This window comes from Phoca vitulina, unplaced genomic scaffold (genome assembly GCF_004348235.1).
Source record: "Phoca vitulina isolate PV1807 unplaced genomic scaffold, GSC_HSeal_1.0 scaffold11, whole genome shotgun sequence".
NCBI classification, from domain to species: Eukaryota; Metazoa; Chordata; class Mammalia; order Carnivora; family Phocidae; genus Phoca; species Phoca vitulina.
The window spans coordinates 7,857,232-7,877,092 of NW_022589714.1; the positions used below are offsets into that span (position 1 = coordinate 7,857,232).

The following is a 19,861-nucleotide window of genomic DNA, read 5'->3' on the forward strand; positions in this document are numbered from 1 at the left end:
TCCATCGCCGTTACCTAGCCATGCTTGCTGTTTTGCAGGATTCACCATTGTTGATACGAATGGGGAGGGTGGAAAAGACTTTATACAATTTTTTTAGAATGATTCTTAAATGACTTACCTCTTCGATGAACATCACCAGGAATTCAGAGGTGTGAGATGGAGACTGTGCATCTCTACTCCGTACGGAGGTTGAGATGCTCATGCTACATTTAGGAGGATGCATGGCCCGGGCTCCAGTTATTCTATACTCCTCTTAGTGAAGGCATGTGGGAGAAAACTAATGGTCATACCTTACCACGCCTCCGACAGAAAAGTGACGCCATTCTGATACTAGAATGTGGTCAGTAATAGAAAGAAGATCCCAACAAATCTAAATTAAACAAAGCCTGAAACCAATAGCAAAAAATGTGCAGTGTGTATTTTGCAGGTTTAAGACAATTCAGGACAGTAAAACAATGGACTATAGATGTATATATAGATCTCTCTCAGGCACCATAATCAATATGAGCCAACAATATTTAAACTTGATTCAGGCCACATTCAGACATTTGCTCTTATTTACAAATATTTAAATTAAATACAACCTGAAATGTGTTTTGTTACATACAAAAAAGAAAAGAAACTATACATCTCAGAGCAATGTTTTAGTTTTAAATAATTACATTTACATCTAGTTAAATGGACCACTTGTAATGCCTCAAGTTTTTATCACCCCTTCCAGAAAATCTTTTTCTACCATCTCTTCTATTTTTTGCCTGGCTTTGCTGGAAAATGGTTTGTGGTTTTCCAGTTTCATGTCCTTGTTAGGGAAGGTGTTTGAGTAGAGGATGGGGCTCCCTGAGTGTCCTGCACACCGGCTGGTGACTTTGCTGTTGAAGACTTGGCTGAGCACATTGAAGAACGGCAGGAGCTGCTCGATACTGCGCACGGCGCAGATGGTGAGCAGCAAGTGCCCCGGCTCCCAACCCAACGTTCTCCCTGAGTTGTCTTCCTCCGGATTCTTCTGTAGAAAACACAAGGGGATTGTTATACAGATGAATACAGTCCATGAGAACATTTCAAAGGGTATAAACATCAGCCACAGTTAACAAATACAAATGATGACATTAAGTCTCCATTCCAGACTTGATTAAACTCCTACTTCTAACTGAAGCCTCTTCGTGCCAGTTATGAAGTGTGGGTAGAAGGGTCCAATGCTGTAGTCACATTTTCCAGCTGGAGTGCATAAGTACGCTTGTTAGCAGAATTGGTTTTGGAGAGGGAGAGTCAAATATTAATAGTTTACGTTGTGCTTTGCATATACTCAAAAAGCTCCCAGATTTCTGGACTCCCGCTAAGGTGACCCAGGACTAAGTCACAAAGTAACCACAGAAGAAGGTTAGGAAGAGACAGCAGCCTTCTCCACGTCACCACTAGTAAATCAGGTAGTTCCCTTCTAGCCGAATGGCTTAAGCTTGCCACAGTGTGGTAGCAGGCTTCCAAGTGAATAACTCAGTACGAGAGAAAGGAAAGGAGCACTCAGGAGAGACACTGCCATCTGCTTCTTGTGTTAAACAACACGGGGAGGAAAGCTGGACCTGGGGTCAGAATAACGGGGTGGGTGCCACGGCTCTATATTTACTCACTGGGGGACATCCTTGGGCAAGATACAGAAAGGTTCCTCATTTTTAAAAAGTGGGGAAACAATCTATTTTCCAGCAGAGAAGTCAAACGAGAATGTAGGTGAAAACTGTCAACTAAATGTAAATGCAATTAAAATAATTTGTGTACCAAGAGGCTGGTTTAAGAAGCCAACTAGATTATATAAAGATGTAGACATCAGTCTATCTAGGAAAAGTTACGAGAGAACTGGAGATGTCTGAGTTTGGGCAGAATCACAGATCTAAAAACACAGAGTGGAGAGAATGAAAACAGACATGGACTGGATAGAAAATGGGAAAAAAAATCATCAAGGGGGACTTAAAAAGCAGAACTACTACAATCTGTCCTATTGGTTAACAAATGGAGTTTGCCTTCTCAGATCAGATGTTTCTTTCACTGTTAATCTAATTTTTAGTAACACTAGTTTCCTAGTGGAGAAAGCAGATGCAAAATCCAGCTTGTCATGTCTGATCACAAGCTTTGTTTGCTTATTTAAAAATGAAATCCTGAGAAAGGAAAATAGATTGAAGTTAAAATAGGAGCAAACAAAAAAAGATCATCCAGTTCTTTAGAGCCAGAAAAAAAGAAAAAAACAGCAATTCTTTAACCTCCAATCTAAAATACAGGATATAGAAAACCTCTTCCTTTTGCTTAACTAGAACACTGGCTTTAATGACAGTCCCGGGACCGACTTTCCCATCACTGACTACCATTCGGTGGCTGACCATACCACCTTTCCAGTCCCCTAAATTAAACTGCAATCCAAAAGTAATTAAAGGGTAAAGAGATGAATTTATCCTGAGGGAAGAGGCATAATATGCTTGAACCCTCCATACAACTAGTTTCCAAATGTAACTGAGGTGTAATCTTTTGTTTATATTCCTGCCAAGATGTACCTGTAAGAGAGGGACTTTTACTACTAAGCTCTTGACTGATAAAGAGTGCCCTTGTTTTGGTGTTCTGCTCTTCATCAGAACTGTAACACCTCCTCAATAATAAATAAAAAGTCAGACATGTTTCCATAAAAATGATTTCTCCTTTCACTTCACCAGTCTACACTTGAAGACAGACTTCCTTCCTGTTTACCTCTCTTGTACTTGTTGAGGTCCAGACCTGGGTTTGTGTCTCAGTATTTGGTCCAGATGTGGCAACTTTTGCTGCCACATCACAAGCATCAAAAAGCCACCCTCACCTGATGCTTGGCCATCTCCAATCCCTCCAAAATCACTGTCTTAAAGTCCTCCTCCTTGTCCTGTGGAAGGAAAGAGGAGAACTCATAGCCTTTGTTCCAATGACAAGTATGCTTGGCCATGAAGACCTTGTTTGAAGTGTAGAAAATGCTTTCTAATCAAAACTGTTTTCTTATTCTGGGGGACACGTTTTCAGCAAAAGGCTGTCTTGTTTATCCCTTAGATACAGAGAGGGGTCTTATAAAAACGGTCAATACTAATGAGATGTAGGGATGACAGAAAGTGCACGTGCCTGGGGTCATATACATCATCACATGGCTTCTGGATTTATCGTCACGATTATTTTTTCAAACCCTGTAATATCAAAGTGAGAAGTACTCAAGTCCTATCCTAAACTCTGGATCCAACTTTCATCTTCGTCTCTGCCCTTTCACTTAGTTCCTAAAGAATTTTAAAATCAAGTTCCTCAGATCCTTCAAGCACAACCTCCTCTTTAATCACTTTCCTCCATCCCATTGTTTGTGGAATGTGGGTTAGTTTAGGGGCGGCTGCCTGATTAGGGGACCCCAGAAGACTGGAAAATTTCTGAGCACTCAAAGCACATACTGCAAACCCCAAAAGCACATCCCCAAACTTTACATTTTTGAAAAGAATAAAAAAATTTAAAAATTTTGTGTTGTTTTATTTTTTGTAAGTAATCTCTACACCCAATGTGGGGCTTGAACTCATGACCCCAAGATCAAGGGTTGGATGCGTGACCGACGGAGTCAGCCAGGTGTCCCTGAAAATTTTTTAATGTTAAAAAAAGACAAAAGATTTGGAATAAAGGCTCACTGATGAGCATGCCAAATTCATTATTTTCTGGGGCAAAGATCTCTAGCCTGATGCATACTGAAAGATATAAAGTACGTAAGACAGGCTATAAATACACTTTACAAATTTTGTCTTATACTTAAAAAGAATGCAATACCTTTGCCCTTTTCCGAAGAAGTTTTGCTAGTCGAACCACATAAGGTTTAAATTCTCGTTGGTGTATGCCCTGCCTTCTGACTTCCAAACCAGAGTCATCTGAGGCTTCTGGAATAAAGGCCCATCGGTACCTATGTATAGAAGAATTTCAACACTGCTAAGACAAGATGCGCCATGTAAGATGAGGCCACATGAGTGCAGTGGAAAGATCACGACCCCACAACTTAAACAGATTCCAGTAGCAGCTCTGCTGCTTGCAGCCCCGTCACCCAGGGCAGGATTCTTCACCTGACCCTTTTCTTCCCCATGAAATAAAGATACTATAAACTACCTCATAGGGTTGTAAACAGTAAATAAGCAAAGTGTTCATTTTTGGTCAGGAGCATAAAGCAAGTAATTGAAATGACTCCATCCTCATTTGTTAATGGGCAAAATCTCTACCATGTACTTGGCCAGATGATCCCACACACACAAGGAGGCAAAGAAATAAAAAAATTAAGTAGGACTTCTTTCATACCTCCCTTGTATTTGTTTTTATTTTCGTCTTCAATAAGTGAAATTAATATCTGACTATGGGAAAAGTTCAAACAGTATAAAAGGACATAGTAAAGAAAAGTGGTCTGTCTCCCTCCCACCACAGGATCCATTAATAGCACGTTTCCTGTGTGTCCACCCAGGGTTCATGAATAGGGCACATCTGCCCACAACCATCCTCCTCCTTTTTAATGAAGTTAAAAAAAGCATGACTATTGCTTGTTCTGATTTAATTAGATATCTTGGAGATAATATCCTCTAAAAACCCCATTCTCTTTAACAACTACACAGAACTCCAGTGTTGGAATGAACTGAATTAACCCGTCCTAGATTGTCCCATTTCTTGCTATTACAAATAATGCCACAATGGCTACCCTCACGTAATGCTGACTTCTGTACACGTCTGACAGTATAGTGATAGGGTAAGTTCTTGGAAACAATTACTGGCTTGAAGCGTATCTTGAATTTTGGTAAATATAACTTCCTTGGAGAATTACTGGACGGTATCTGTGTATGCTTGCAACTAGAATAATGCTTCTCTTAAGGTTACAGAGAAATATACTTTTAGATCTTTACCATTATGATGGTTATTTGTAAGTGGAACTTCTGAGTATGGCTTTTCCAGTGTTTACAGGTCATTTCTTTTCTATGAACCATTTGTTAACTGTCAATGGCTCATTTTCCTACTGGGTTACTGATTTTTACATATTAAGCAAGTTCACAAATATCCTTCCCCAACTCATTGCTGCCTTTTCCACTTCATGGTAGTTTTTGGTCACACAGAAACCTTTAAGATTTTTTATGGTTATTAAATATCTTTAACTTCTGAAATATATATCATGTGTAGAAAGATATTACTCTTTCAAGATTAAATTCTCCATGTCATCTTCTACTACTTTATAGATTTTTAAAAAACAGTAGTTTAAAAAAAAATTAGTACTTTTTTTTTTAGTATTACAGCCTGTTTCATCCCTTTTCTTTAGTAAGGCTGTCCTAACAAGTAAACAGGATGAACTCATTTTGGTTCTGATCACGGAAGCCAAAAATCAGTACCATGAGCATACTACTTAATGTTCTTCCTAGAGCCCCAAAGACTATAGTTCTATCACTTTTGTGACGATAAGCCTCCTAAGTGAATTCTGGCCACTTTCCGACAATTCTGCTTAGGGTCCCTTTCTGAATTTCTTCAGGAGTAACATCAGTTTAAAGATACGTGACTCCTCAAATTTATTAAGAAGTAGGTGTACTTTTCAAATGGAAGAAAAAAAGAAACTACAAATAATCTATAAAGAATTTCTAGTTCTTACTATTAAATTTAGTGAAAAGTAAGCTTGTGAAACAGCACTTTTTAGAGACTTAAGCATGTCCAGTATAGAAAGCAGATTCTGGTAGCTTACTCTTTATCCTATTGATAACTCCATTCCAGAAGAAAAATAAAACACATTATATATAAAAACATATTTAATCATATGGATAAATTCCCAAGTTATCTTAGCCACATTTGATAAAACAATCTTATGTAGTTTGCCTATTAAAAAATTTAAATATGAAAAGCCATAATGAAAGATTTTTGAACACTTATGAGAATTTACTTCTATTAAGTTTCTCCCTAGTCCCCTCTGCTATCATCTCTCCAGTTCAGTTCACTATCATCTGAAATGAAAGCCTCCTTGATTCCAGGCTTGCCCATCTCCAGTCCTCTGTCCAAACTATGCAGCCAAAGTAAAACTCCTAAAATGCAAGTCTGGTAACATCACTTCATTCCTTATTATGATTCAGTGGGTTCCCGCTGTCCTTAGGTTCAAGTCAAATGCTCTAATACAGCTCACAAGGCCTTACATTATTCAGCCCCTTTCCAGCCTCTTCTCACAACATTCTGCTCCTACAATATTGATTCCTCAGCATTTCACACAAACCAGGCCCATTCCAACCCCCCAGACTCCACGTGTGTCCCCCTTGTTCTTCACCATGTCAGGATAAATCTGCACTGGGGCCTAAAGCTAGGAGGGGGTCTCTGCTGTATGACCTCAATAGCCTCCTGCATGTCAGCTATCAGAACACCCAGCACGCATTCAACTGGACTGGAAGCTGCTGACTCACATATCCCACTGCCTCACATACGGTAGGTATTCAATTTGTTAACTAAATGCTGTTAATTTATCCACAGCAACCATTTACTTCCAGTTAACTGTTGCACTCCCCCCAAAATATTTCAACTTACACAAAAAACTTTTAAATTAGTCCTAGATGTCAGTTACCAAAGCAAATGCATTTTCAAAAATACCCATTTAAGATCCTTGCTTTTACTTACATCTGAAACTGAGGAAGATTTTCGGAGGGCAATGCCAGAGCCAAATCCAAAAATTTGCAAGCAGAGAGATAGAGGTTTAACCACCGCTGGCTGTTATATGAAGTAGAAAAGCCATTACCTCCTGTGTAGGTTGTCTCCAGCCCAGCCACAGAGGGGCCTGAAGTCCTGTAAGCAGCAGACAGTGATGTCAGCAGTTGCACCCATTTCCTAACAGGTGATTCCCAAAGTGCCAGCTAACAGTTCTCATTCCGGTACGTGTACCAGTAACTGCTGAGCAAGGTCATGACTAAATTAATTTTGCTGTTTTCCAATAAAAGCTTCCCCTCCCCCCACCCTTTTTTAGGCGGGGTGAGAGAGTGAGCAGAGGAGGGGCAGAGGGAGAGGCAAAGAGAATCTCAAGCGGCCTCCAAGCCCAGTGCAGACCCCAATGTGGGGCTCGATCTCAGGACCTTGAGATCGTGACCTGAGCCAAAATCAAGAGTCGGGGGCTTAACTGACTGAGAGCCACACAGGTGCCCCTAAAAAGTTCACTTATGTTGAAAATGTAAAAATAGTACAGAATAACTTAAGTTACACTCAAGAAATATAAAAATACAAGCTGTAAAACCAACAGACCTCCCTATTACTCGATGTCTCTCTGTAAAGATTGGCGGGGAGGTCTTTCTATAAAAACAGTTATTAGGACTGGTGAATGTTTTTTTTTTTTTTAATAGACCTAGCACTGAAGAATAAAATATATTCAAGACACATGGTGTTAAAGGAAACTTTTCAATTTATAAACTTACTTGTACAAAAGTTCCTACATATATAAAAAACTATTTAGTCATATTAGTACATTACCTGTACTAAAAAGAATAAAGTGTAGTACACTGAGATCATGCTGGAAGATCTGGATATACGGATACGTTATTTACAGGTTACCTGACATGATAGGTTTTGCTGATGTTTCAGGGACAACATATGACCTACCAAAACCAACACGGCTCAGGAGCTGAAATAATATTGCTTTAAACTAAATTTGTCTCGAAGACAAAGGCCATGCATGTTGATAGTTTAGTCTAAAATGGTTAAGGAATAAATGACACTATATTATATCCAAATATGATCATTTGGATCAATTATATCCAAATAACAGATGAATATACAAAGTATTCATATAAAACAGTATCTATACTCTCCTAGTTGTAACATTCTGGATGACTTTAGGATACTGAACACTGACAAGAAAATATGGAAATGTATTACATATTACCGTGAAATATCTTCATCAGCAGTGAGTTCCTGCTCCATCAGTAAAAATACCTGTACCTGAAGACCATGAAATTCATGTTAAATATTTAAACTTGATATTTAATGTTTCTTTCAAGTTCTCTTTAGGATATATTTTCATTAAACCAAAAATAAATTTTAGGGTCCGATCAAATTAAACCATACCTAGTTTCTGAAAGTTAAACTGCAAAGTTAGCACAGAGCCTTCCTAATAACTTGACCGACCTGGGATGAAGCCAGGCTTTTGTCTGGTGATGATGGAACATGGTTACAGTTACTTTAAAAAAATATTAAAGCCAATGTCTTTGTGAGGATTATAAAGGCTTGGGTTTTTGGAGTTACAGATTCACTTCCCTTTCTCTACTCATGTCCTCTTCCCCAGCTCCCCAAATCACTCAGGTGAGGGCGATGGTATAGTCCAGGGAGGAGAACGGATGGGTGTGGTGGGACTCAGGAAGGCTGACTGTTTGGGAGATTACAAAATCTATGAAAGTCTCCGTAAAGGAAGCTTAGCTCGGGGAAGTGCTGCCCTTCCAGAGTGAGCACGTGCCTCATGGCAGCTAACCCAGCGAAGCCAGCTGCAGTCCTCCAGGGGCACCGCTACAGCGGCCTGCACCAGGCCTGGAAGCCATGACCAAAAATTTGGTGTAGAAGAGAAGACATGAAACCAGGTCAGACAAAGTAACGATTTCCAAGGAAGTTTCAGCTGTGTGGAGATGGAATCTGACTAGTTTTACCATTTTCTTTTTTTTTTTTTTTAAAGATTTTATTCATTTATTTGACAGAGAGAGAGAGAGAGAGAGCACAAGCAGGCAGAGAGGCAGGCAGAGGGAGAGGGAGAAGCAGGCTCTCCACTGAGCAGGGAGCCCGACGTGGGGCTTGATCCCAGGACTCCGGGATCACGACCCGAGCCGAAGGCAGCCGCTCAACCGACTGAGCCACCCAGGCGCCCCTAGTTTTACCATTTTCAACTGTAAAAATTGTCAGTAACAGGCTTAATGAGAGTTCGGTTCTTTTCCAAGATTAATTTTTATCCAGTAAGCCTGTTGATGCTAATCACACTGTTTTAACCTCAGGATTAAAATTAACTCACAAGTTCTGTAATCATGGTAGGCCAGAGTGAGGTAAGATGTTGTGGAGACATTCTTAAAAGTAACACTCTGAAAAACAGGAATACTTGCGAGTGAAGAGTTGGCACCTGGGGCAAACGGAGACTCTCAACCAATCTCTCTGAAAGACATGCAGTGTATTTTCAATAGGTTAATAGTGACGATCATTTTCATGTAAGCTTTTCCATATAAGCTAGCCTACTACTTCTCGAACTATCTGGTGAAGGATCAATTTAAAAAATAAATTTCCAAACTGTTGCAGATTGTTACTTTAATAAAATACAATAAAAATGAATTACTAGAAAAAAGTCAAAGGAAGATATAAAATACAGATGCCATTTTCTTATTAGATTCAACAGATTCTGTCAAATTTTCATAAGTAAGTTTAAAATGCTTACTCTAAATTTCTGTACTTATCATGGACGGGATAACAGCCTGGTACTGGTCCAGAGACCACACTTTTGAGTAGCACTGATTTGGTCAGCTTTAAAAATAAAATCACATGATAAATAGTGTGCAATGTTGCCTATCAGACACTCGGTAGAAAGGGTTAGGAAAGATGCAGCCATTTATCTTCTGAGAGAAATGATCTCACTAAAGAGATGACAACTGTCCTTCCCAGCCCAGTCCTCAATGGTGGCTGTTGAAGCTGGTGGCTGCAAAAGTGCACGAACCTGGGTATGGAACAATTCTGCCCCAGGCCAAGTTCATCTAAACCCATTTGGTAAAGCTGATAATCAAAAACCTTATGCAATCCCCCATACAAACGACAGATCTCAAATGTTACTTCTGGCCAAAATGTCTCGGCTCTGCCTATATTTTAGTTCTCCTTAAACAGCCCCTTATCCACAATAAAAAAAAATCCCACTAACATGTCTGCCCGCAGCAAAATAGTCTTATGCCTCATCTTTAAACATGAATTCTTTAGGAAACTCAAACCAAACAATAAATAGAGACCGTATTTAGGCAAATACTATAAATTCAGTGCTTGATGTTTTTTTACATGCTGGTGATGGTAATTTTTGTTGATTCTGCAGAACAGATTTCTGTTTCTACAACATTCTCCATCCACCTACACTTGGTATATTTCACCCCAACTTATAGCTTAAGGAAAGTATTTCCTAAGGAACAAAAAAACATAGTTTGGAAGACAGAGAAAATAGGTTTTCACTATTTACCTTGTATATCTGGAAGATATTTCTGGTACTGGTCAATTTCACTGCTAAAAATAGCAAATGCTAATCTTTTGAGAAGCATGGCTCTCTGCTCTAGCTCCACATCTCGGTTTGCAAAGAGGTTAAGGGAACTGCTCTGAGCCACAGCTACACGAGCTGAAAGAGGAATGCAAGCGAGAGGTTGTGATACACTCCTGCAGTCATTTGCAAAAAGATTATATTCTCTCATCTGTTTTTAAAAATGGCTAGACACCCTGTGACTTCCAAGGGTGGGAGGAGCTTGGGGTAGAGGATTCCCGGCTCTTCTCTGGGGCAGAAGGGCTGGCAAACAGACCCAGCACAGGGGAGCAATTGTGAATGTGGAGAGAGGAAGATTTAGAAAATTCCGAACACCAACAATGCCATTTTATAAAACCCTTTCACATTTCATGCCATCTGCCTAACGCCTCATTGCTTTAAAAATAATATCTGGCCTGCCCTTTGTAATTTTTGTTCCCTGCATGGAATGCTTTGTCCCTAGGCCTTCCCAGGGTTGGCTTCTTTAGTTTCACCTCACCTGTCAGCTCTTTAGGTGTTACTTAAAATATATCATATCACCCTACTTTCTTCACAACTACTGACTCCCTGAAATAATCTTATTTATTCGATTAAGGTTAGCATAATGGCCTGGCCCATTTTTGTCTTTTAATAAATATTTGTTGAACAGATGAATTTGAACCTTAAAACAACCCTGTGATGATCAGAGGACAGAGAATATGCTGCCCCTTTTCCAGATGGGAAACTACAGCTTTTGTTCAAGAACTTACACGAAATCATCAGACTTATCCTGCTTTAGTGCTAGTCATTAGTTTAGTAACTTTATATTTAAAACAAAACAAAACAAAAAACAACCCCAGGGCACCTGGCTGGCTCAGTCGGAAGAGCTTGTGACTCCTGATCTCAGGATGGTGAGTTCGAGCCCCATGTTGGATGTAGAGATTACTTAAAATAAATAAATAAAATTAAAAAAAAAACAAGAAAACCCTTTTTTCAGATGAAATACTATAGGAACCCTACTATATAAAACCAATCAAGACAGAGTAGAAGGCGGGTAGAGAGTGATTCTGATCTTCTCGGTCCTTCTTTTTCTTCCTTCAGAGGAGATAAACAGAGCCCCAGCATTTAGAGTGACTTGTCTGACAGGCTGAACCCAGCTGTCAGCCCTTCCCTGCCCCCTCAACTTGTCAGTCTTTCATTCATTTAGTCATTTCTCATGGAGTGCTCACGATGTGTCAAGTGCTATGCTGTGTGCTGGGGGAACAATTTAGACACAAATTAGACATGACCAAACAGTTCTACTGATTATTTATCACCTGTTGTCCTCCTTACATTTTTTAAAAAGACTTTATTTATTTGAGAGAGCAAGTGAGCGAGCGAGAGAGCGTGAGCAGGGGGAGGGGCAGAGGGCGAGGGAGAAGAAGACTCCCTGCTGAGTAGGGAGCCTGACTCACCCAGGATCAGGACCTGAGCCAAAGTCAGACCCTTTAACTGATTCAGCCACCCAAGCGTCCCATCCTCTTTCAATTTTAACATTCCATCCCTATAGGATATTAAGTATAACTTGACAAAGAGCTAATTCAGTAGTTTCTAGAGAAGAACAAGGTAAACAATAAGAATGGGTCATGATCAGGAAATACACTGCTTAGGCTTCCCATAATACTCACTCATCAAATCTCTAAATGTTGTTTTATCATGTGTCATCAGATTGTCCATAATTGCTCTCCAACTGAAAGAAACAAGGATTACGATACGTAATTAAGATTTTGTTGCTGCTACCATTAAAAACACAGTGTTCTACTTTGCAGGACAGTCGCTGGTTTCAGTGAGATGCATTATCACACTGAATGAAAGCAAGACCACGACTTACTGATTAACACAAGAGGCATCCATCTGAAAGAAACTGGGATCCATAAAGAGGTCAAAGGCTTCTTTTTTCCAAGCTCTCCGTGTGTACTGATACCCGCTAAGACTGCTAAGCAGCTGGACACAGGCCCGGTAACTAGGGGCATTATGCGCACTAGGAGGAAGGAGAACCAGAACCACTTTAACCGATATGGTCTAACTTGAATCATGTGATTCATATATGTTCACATTCACCTAAAACGATGATACGAAATGAAGGCCCCATAACAGAAATAATGTTTTTCTTTAAAAATCATTACAATTCAAACCAAAAATAATGTCATTTTGTGGTAATTCCAAAAACGGCAATAAAGGAACACAATTTGTTTCTAATAGGCTTTGAATTAAGAAAACTACTTTAATAAGAGTACCTGTGATTTCGGAGGTAGGGCACAACATAATGCATAATATTTACAAGTAAAGGAATAACCCGTTCCTTTTCATCACTATAGAAAACCATATCCAAAAGATGAGCCAAAACCTAAAAAACATAAAAAATGAAGTATAATCTAGCAGCTAAAACTGACAGCATTTGGAGGTGGGTTTCAGTCTGTAAGTCGAATACATAGAATACCTTAAAATTATAAAAATCTAAAATCAGATCTCACTAAGCCATTTTTATATGAATGGTTTCTGTCACTCTTTGTTTTTTGCCCACTATAAATATAGGATAGGAGTATGAGCAAATTTTTACTATTTCCATCTGAGATAGCGAAGTATAGAAAAAGAGATCAAGAACCTTCTAATGTGACAGTGAGTAAACAGTGAATTAAAGACTAGACACTCAGTATTCTCTTTCTCTGATGGTTAAAAGAGGGCTTGAAATAAACTAACCAAATGAAACGAGCTGTTTAAGTCCCAACTCTATCAATTAATAGCTCTTTGGCCTTAGTCATATTGTTCTAATCTTTATGAGACTTTGTATCCACAACTGAAAAGGGGAAACAAAAGTGACCTACAAGGCTATATAACAGGATATTAAAAAAACAGCATGTCAGAGGATAGATCTAAAAATATTTGGTAAACTGTAAAACATTTCAGTGTGGCAAGCATCATTAAGCATCATTATACCACCTCTAACCCTCCTGATCATACTGTGATACAAAAGCACTTTTCTTTTTAAAAATCATACTTAAAAAAACAGTGCATGGGGAAGGAAGCAATATCTAAAGCTATCACTAATATTTAACAAACTAAATAGTCTGAATACAAAGTCAAAACTTTATTCTTTATAGTGATCTCTAGAAGTACAAAATGGTTTTTCAAATTAAAAACTCCTCTGTCAGAATTACCTGCTAATACTGAATTGTGACACTGTTTACTTGGAAGTTCATGTGAAAAAACTTGATATTTACCTCAGAAAGTAATGTCAATGCATGGACACTATATACAGAAGGAGTTATGTTTGAAGTTTCCATTGCAGGTGATAACATATCTAAATAAGAGAAAAGACAGGTCAAGGTACAGTTAGACCTTTTCCCCGTAAAAAAAGCTACCTGCTAACATGAGAAAGGGATGATCTTATGGTGCTTACAGTGCTAGTTGCCAGGATTTCGTAGTAAACAGGTGCCTATAAATATGAACCCCAATGTTTGAAATCAATACCTTCAACATCAGATTCCAAATTGGTTCCATCCACCATTATTTTGGGAGAAGGCTTAACTTCAAGATTTCGTCGCAGCCATGTTGTCTGTTCCAAAGAAGAACCAGCAATGGCACCAATTGCATCCACTATTTTATGAGTCACGTCCTAAAGAAACAAGGAAAAAAAACACTCTCTGTATATGTGTGCATGTGCGCACACACACGTGCTCATAACTTCAGAGATGATCTTATTTAACCTTATCTTTTTAGAGCTGAGGGCACCGAGACACAGAGTTTTGGCAACGGCCCTCAATTCAGAATGCCTTACCTGAAGGTCTCTTTGGTCTTTTTTATTTTCCAAACTAGGGTTTTTCATAATAAACTCATTCAGAACCCTAAAAGGGCCAAAGGGAAAAAAACAAAACAAAACAGGAAATATCAGTGTAAAGGAAATGATGCAATCTGATTTCTCCCAGTGACCAAGTGGCTTTGTGTCCTCAACTTCTATTTTATGTGTTTAATGAATGTATGAGTATCCTATGACTCTGTTGAAAGGAATAAACATATGCACAAAAACACATGTAAAGGATGTTCCTGACAGCTTATTCATAAAAACACCAAATTGGAAAGAACCCCAAAGTCCAGCAACAGAAGAGAATTTGTAGCATAATCATACAGTGAAATACTGAACAGCAATGAAACTTAATAAATTATAGCTACATGAGATTACATGGATGAATCTTATAAACATAAGTTGTGTGAAAGAAGCAGACACAAAATAAAATATTTACATATACTTAGAGTTCAAAAAAAAGGGCAAAATTTATCTGTGGTGTTAGAAGCCAGAATAATGGTTATCTTTGGGGAGAAGGTTCAGACAGTAATTGGGAGGGGAACTGAGGAGACATATGGTGTTTTATTTCTTAATTTAGACTTGAATTATATAGTTGATGTGTTCACTCTAATAACTTGTGGGGTAGTGTACTAATTATTTGTATATTTTTCTGTTTGTTTTATATATCAACAAAAAAGTAAAAAAAAAAAAACAAAAAAACCCAGCAATTTTAAATTGTAACAGAAATGGCTTCTAACCCTGTGTGTATATAACAGATTAAAAATACTTCATGAATGAAAGAAAATTTCAACTTCTGTTGTTTGCTAAAATTCCACTTGATATTTACTCTGACATTTATCTTTTATTAAGATAAATTATATGCATAATTATTTCCAAACTAACATGTGAGGTTATTTTGAAAAGCAACCTTCATATCAATTTCTATTTTATAATTAAGAATTTTTAGAACATCAGTGGAATGGTCGGTAGTAAACAAACACACAACCAGAAATTTAAAAAGGGAATTAAGTTTCTAGTCTAACTGAAATGTCCAACTTTTTACTTAAACAATCTGAGTATATACACTTGAGAAGGAGGTAAGATCCCTTATTTTCTGAGAAATGAGAAAGGAAGAAAAAGCAGGTGAGGAGAGTTTCCTGTGGGGAAGCTACAGGTGACAATAAATAGCTTTAATTTCTAATGAAATTAGGCAGCAGGGTTATTTGCTGATAACTCAAAGAACTGTACGTATAGTCCCTCTTTGAGCCTTAAAATAACTTAGGTAGGTAGGGCAGGCGCCATTATTTTTGCTTGACAGACAGGAAAATAGCCTTGGAGAGATTTACTGAGGTACCCAAGGTCACAGGGACGAGGGCTGGAGCTAGAGATTAGAAAAGAAGAATTAGAAATCTTCATGAGAGAAGAACCATGAGAGACGATGGACTCTGAAAAACAAACTGAGGGTTCTAGAGGGGAGGGGGGTGGGAGGATGGGTTAGCCTGGTGATGGGTATTGAGGAGGGCACGTTCTGCATGGAGCACTGGGTGTTATGCACAAACAATGAATCATGGAACACTATATCTAAAACTAATGATGTAATGTATGGGGATTAACATAACAATAAAAAAATTAAAAAAAAAAAAGAAATCTTCATGAGTACGTTGTTTGATTTCTAGGATTTATATTTATCTTCTCAATCACTAGAACTCATACACACCAGTTATCTTAACTTTTGATCCAGGAATTGCAGACATTGAGTCGGCTGTTCTTTTCTCATCACATCTTCAACATCTAAAACTCCTTCAGCTTTTTGATTTAGATAATTTTCAAAACAGATAGTGTGAGGGACTGGGAATCATCATGATGCCTGAAATTCTTGGGCAGGAGCTCTGGCTCACTTTGGCTGGGCTGGGACCTCAGTGTTACTCAGCTACCTCAGCCTGACCTGCTCTCACCAAGCTCTCACCACGGTTTCTCTACCTCCTCTCTGCTTCCTAGTGCGAGTACATGCCCACATTTACCAGAAAACTTGAGGCCATCTCACTGAAGAATCCTCACCTTCCTTCTTCTCCACATCAAAATTTTCTAGACCATTGGTTGCCAAACCAGAACTGCTAGTTCCCATAAGGAAAATAAGGGTCGAAGCTAAGTCTTTGTATATAGAGTCACACATCTACACATATAAAATCCCCATCAGAACTATAGAAGTCAACCAAAAGGTCAAAGTTCTTTGGACTTGGTTGAATTTATATCCATTCAATATGAGAACATGTTGACTGTCGCTGGCCATTGAAGACCTCATTGGACTGTCTGAGGTAATGTAAAAAGGCTGGGGAAAAGTTTACTCTATTCCCCCCCCCCCCCCCTCTATCTTAAGCAGTCCTTTTCAGTCCTTTTCAAACTTTAGTGTGTACTCACTCAAATCACTTGGGGATCTTGCTAGAAAGCAGATTCTAATTGGGGTGGTCTGGGGTAAAGCCTGTTTATGTTCAGGGCCCTGAACTCAAATGACTTTCCTCTAGGAAGTTCCCCATCAGCCATCCTACTCATCCCCAAAGTAACTACTATTACAAGTTTTATGTTAGTACATTTACATTTTGTATAAACATGCATTGTTTCCTCCCTACTGCCTACTGCCTTTTTTTCAGGCCTCATACCATATGTCTAGTTCTATACCTTGAGAATTCCATGAGAAGACAGTGATCGCGTGGTCACCCAAAACATCTGTTATTCAGCAATTAGGACAGTGATCATTATTCTGTTCTTCAAAATAATATTTTTAAGCGAAATTGCTTACCCAAGTATAAGAAACTGCCCTGGGGCTGGAAGACTCAGTTGTATAGAGTCTTTCAGAAGTATCAACAGTGATGCCCAGCTATCCACTAAATTGGGCACTGGAATTCTGCAAGATAAATATAGTTGTGTATATATAGAGAGAGGCACAGCAAACTTTAGTTTTCTTTATATTTTCCCACAGCCTTTAACACATTTTCCTACTAGTTTCTCTGAAACATTCCCTAAATTTGTATAGACTATGATAGGACAAAATTCCTAAATGCCTTATGTTTTCTATTAATATTATATATATTAAAAAAACCCAACACATTTAAAATATACAGTGTGACTTATTAGTACAGAAATTTTGCTAGAGAAATCCCAGTTTTAATTACATGGACTCTCAGAAGTAAAATACAATTGCAGTAAGTCTCAGTTTAATTACTGACATCATAGTCACTTGCTCTCGGTCCTGTCCTCTCCATTTATATTAGCTCTTTTTCCTTCACCTATGAGTCTTTATCTCATCGAAGGGAGAGTTACCAATCTGTCCTGAACCAAGTGGTCTCACATCTAGAGAAATTAAGATTATCTCTGTTTCAGTCTGGCCTTAACCATAACACCTCTATGTATCTAAGTTCAGACGTTAGGTAGTCCTTGCTCTAAATCACAGTTTAAATATACCATCTAACCTAACTTTATAAATGTTAGTCATAGATCACAAATTGATGCCAAGTTTGGTGATTAATATGGAACTGCCTTATAAGGGAGGATTAAGATTGAGGTCTTCAGTAAGAACTTTATCAAAACTCAACTGACTTTTGTTCAGGGGAACACAAAACTGGAATACCAGAACAAGAAGATATTTTATCATCATTCCTAACGTTAAAAAAAAGTCAGATTAGATTACCACGTGTTCACTCATATCAAAGTAATAATGGATTCGGTGGCAACAGGCATGGTTTCAAGAGTTGGATTCAGCATTTCATTTATACTTAAATGATTTTCTTACAATTCATTGTTTCAGTAGCCATAGAATCTCTAATACACTTAGGTCTTTAGGTTTGCAGGATCTGCCTGGCTGGCTCATTAACATACCCATTGACTTGTATAAATATATCCACAGACAATGTTTCTAGCATTTGTTCTTTTAGTTTTAAAAGGAAAAATTAGAAACTTCTTGAAAGGATTCAGGTGCTTGTCTCCTCTATTCCCTGACTTTTACACATTACTAATGCAGAAAGGAGAGATTTATATCAGTTATCTTACCTTTGAATATAAGCATAGAAAAACTGAAGCATGCAGACTTCCAAAGAAAGATGTTTCTATAAACAAAAGAAATCAATTTTACATTGAAGAAAAACGCTGCTTTAGCTTTTTCATTGTTGCAACTACTCTGTACTTTACTGCCAATTTTTAATATAAAACATTAAAAGAAAACAAAAACACTAGTTTGTCATAAAAAATAAAGCCATGCGAACTCATTTAGTAGAAAAAAACTTAACCCAAGAGCTGTTTAAAAAGTTGAAAATGGAAAGAAATCAAAAGGTTCTCAAACCTCCCCCACAACACATCAAAAGTTGATACTCCAGCCATTATTTCTAAATGATCCATTTACTCTGTAAGCATCAACATCAGTTTTAATCAGCTTATACTTGGTTGGTGCTAGCAGAATTGGGTTGAAGATTTTTACAAAATTTGAATTTAAATCTATTTTACTACAAGTTTCTGCTAACTTAGTGTAGTTTGTTCAAATCTGAGACCAACTCCTAATAGCCTCCTAATGTAGTCTTTAACTAGAGATAGTGCCGAGTGTGCTAATTTCTAACGACAAGTGTTTTCTTTTTTATTATGTTACACTCGGCACTACACTAAGTTAGCAGAAACTGGTAGTAAAAGAGGGGAGACGAACCATGAGAGATTGGACTCTGAGAAACAAACTGAGAGTTCTAGAGGGGAGGGGGGTGGGGGGATGGGTTAGCCTGGTGATGGGTATTAAGGAGGGCACATACTGCATGGAGCACTGGGTGTTATACGCAAACAATGAATCATGGAACAGTACATCAAAAACTAATGATGCAATGTATGGTGACTAACATAACATAATAAAATTAAAAAAAATTAGTAACAGGCAAGAAAATGATACTGATGTCCACTGACATTTACCAATTTGTTCCTTTTTAGTACCAACTATTCCCCTGAAGGTTCCCCTTATCACACACAAAGAAAAATCCAGTATCTAATGGATTCAGAATTTAGACTCAGAGAAAAGAGGCAGCCGTTGGAAGGTGTGGTGGTGGAATTTGCTCGTTTTCATATCCTTCATGCCTAGTCCAATGTCTGGCACAAGCAGATGCTCAAAATATTATGCTGAATTGAGCTTTCACATGTAAATTTAAAATCCTATTGCAAATGCCGCAGGGGTAATGTTAGAATAGTTAGCATGTTAGAAGTTAACACGGATATTAGCTATTCACACATGCAAGTATACTCTTCCCATTGGCAACTCAAGAAAAAGATAAAATTTTAAAAAATAAACATTTTCAGATATGTGTAACAATTCTGTTTATTTTCTCAGAAAATATGACCTCTTAGTATTGCTGGAACAAAGAACAGAAGAAAGTAGAGAAGTCCATAATTTTATTCATTTGCAGACTTTTATATCTGCCTAATTAGAGACAATGTGCTGTGAGTAGTGTATTATTATTACTGTATTGTATTATTATTACTACTATATTATTATTCATTTTCTGTAGCCCTTGCAAAGCACGGGTTTGTACATGGTCAAGAAATGACATTGACTAGAACTAAGGTTACGGCAAAATTTTGGACATTCATTCCAGAGAGAAAGCAATAAAGAAGCTGTAAAATAATATAATAATAATAATAATAATAATAATAATAAGGCGGGGCGCCTGGGTGGCTCAGTCGTTAAGCGTCTGCCTTCGGCTCAGGTCATGGTCCCAGGGTCCTGGGATCGAGCCCCGCATCAGGCTCTCCGCTCCGCGGGAAGCCTGCTTCTCCCTTCC

General features: G+C 38.2%; 1 protein-coding gene across 7 annotated transcripts in view; it reads right to left on the bottom strand.

Moving 5' to 3' along the window:
- Nucleotides 1-398: 398 nt before the first annotated feature.
- DOP1A (DOP1 leucine zipper like protein A) overlaps nucleotides 399-19,861 on the bottom strand; it is a 106,044-nt gene continuing 86,581 nt past the window's right edge. For 3 of the 7 annotated variants that reach the window (XM_032409365.1, XM_032409366.1, XM_032409369.1), the window contains 15 exons: nucleotides 18,102-18,157; nucleotides 16,855-16,959; nucleotides 14,052-14,118; nucleotides 13,745-13,889; nucleotides 13,495-13,574; nucleotides 12,511-12,620; nucleotides 12,105-12,254; nucleotides 11,902-11,963; nucleotides 10,202-10,354; nucleotides 9,008-9,144; nucleotides 7,898-7,953; nucleotides 6,646-6,810; nucleotides 3,802-3,931; nucleotides 2,834-2,893; nucleotides 540-1,003 (listed from right to left, as the gene is read on the bottom strand). In XM_032409365.1, coding sequence (XP_032265256.1) covers nucleotides 698-1,003; nucleotides 2,834-2,893; nucleotides 3,802-3,931; nucleotides 6,646-6,810; nucleotides 7,898-7,953; nucleotides 9,008-9,144; nucleotides 10,202-10,354; nucleotides 11,902-11,963; nucleotides 12,105-12,254; nucleotides 12,511-12,620; nucleotides 13,495-13,574; nucleotides 13,745-13,889; nucleotides 14,052-14,118; nucleotides 16,855-16,959; nucleotides 18,102-18,157 — 1,782 coding nt within the window. In that variant the 3' untranslated portion in view covers nucleotides 540-697. Of the gene's footprint in view, nucleotides 1,004-2,833; nucleotides 2,894-3,801; nucleotides 3,932-6,645; nucleotides 6,811-7,897; nucleotides 7,954-9,007; nucleotides 9,145-10,201; nucleotides 10,355-11,901; nucleotides 11,964-12,104; nucleotides 12,255-12,510; nucleotides 12,621-13,494; nucleotides 13,575-13,744; nucleotides 13,890-14,051; nucleotides 14,119-16,854; nucleotides 16,960-18,101; nucleotides 18,158-19,861 lie in introns of all 7 variants that reach the window. The other 4 variants (XM_032409368.1, XM_032409367.1, XM_032409362.1 and 1 more) reach the window with 3 other exon arrangements.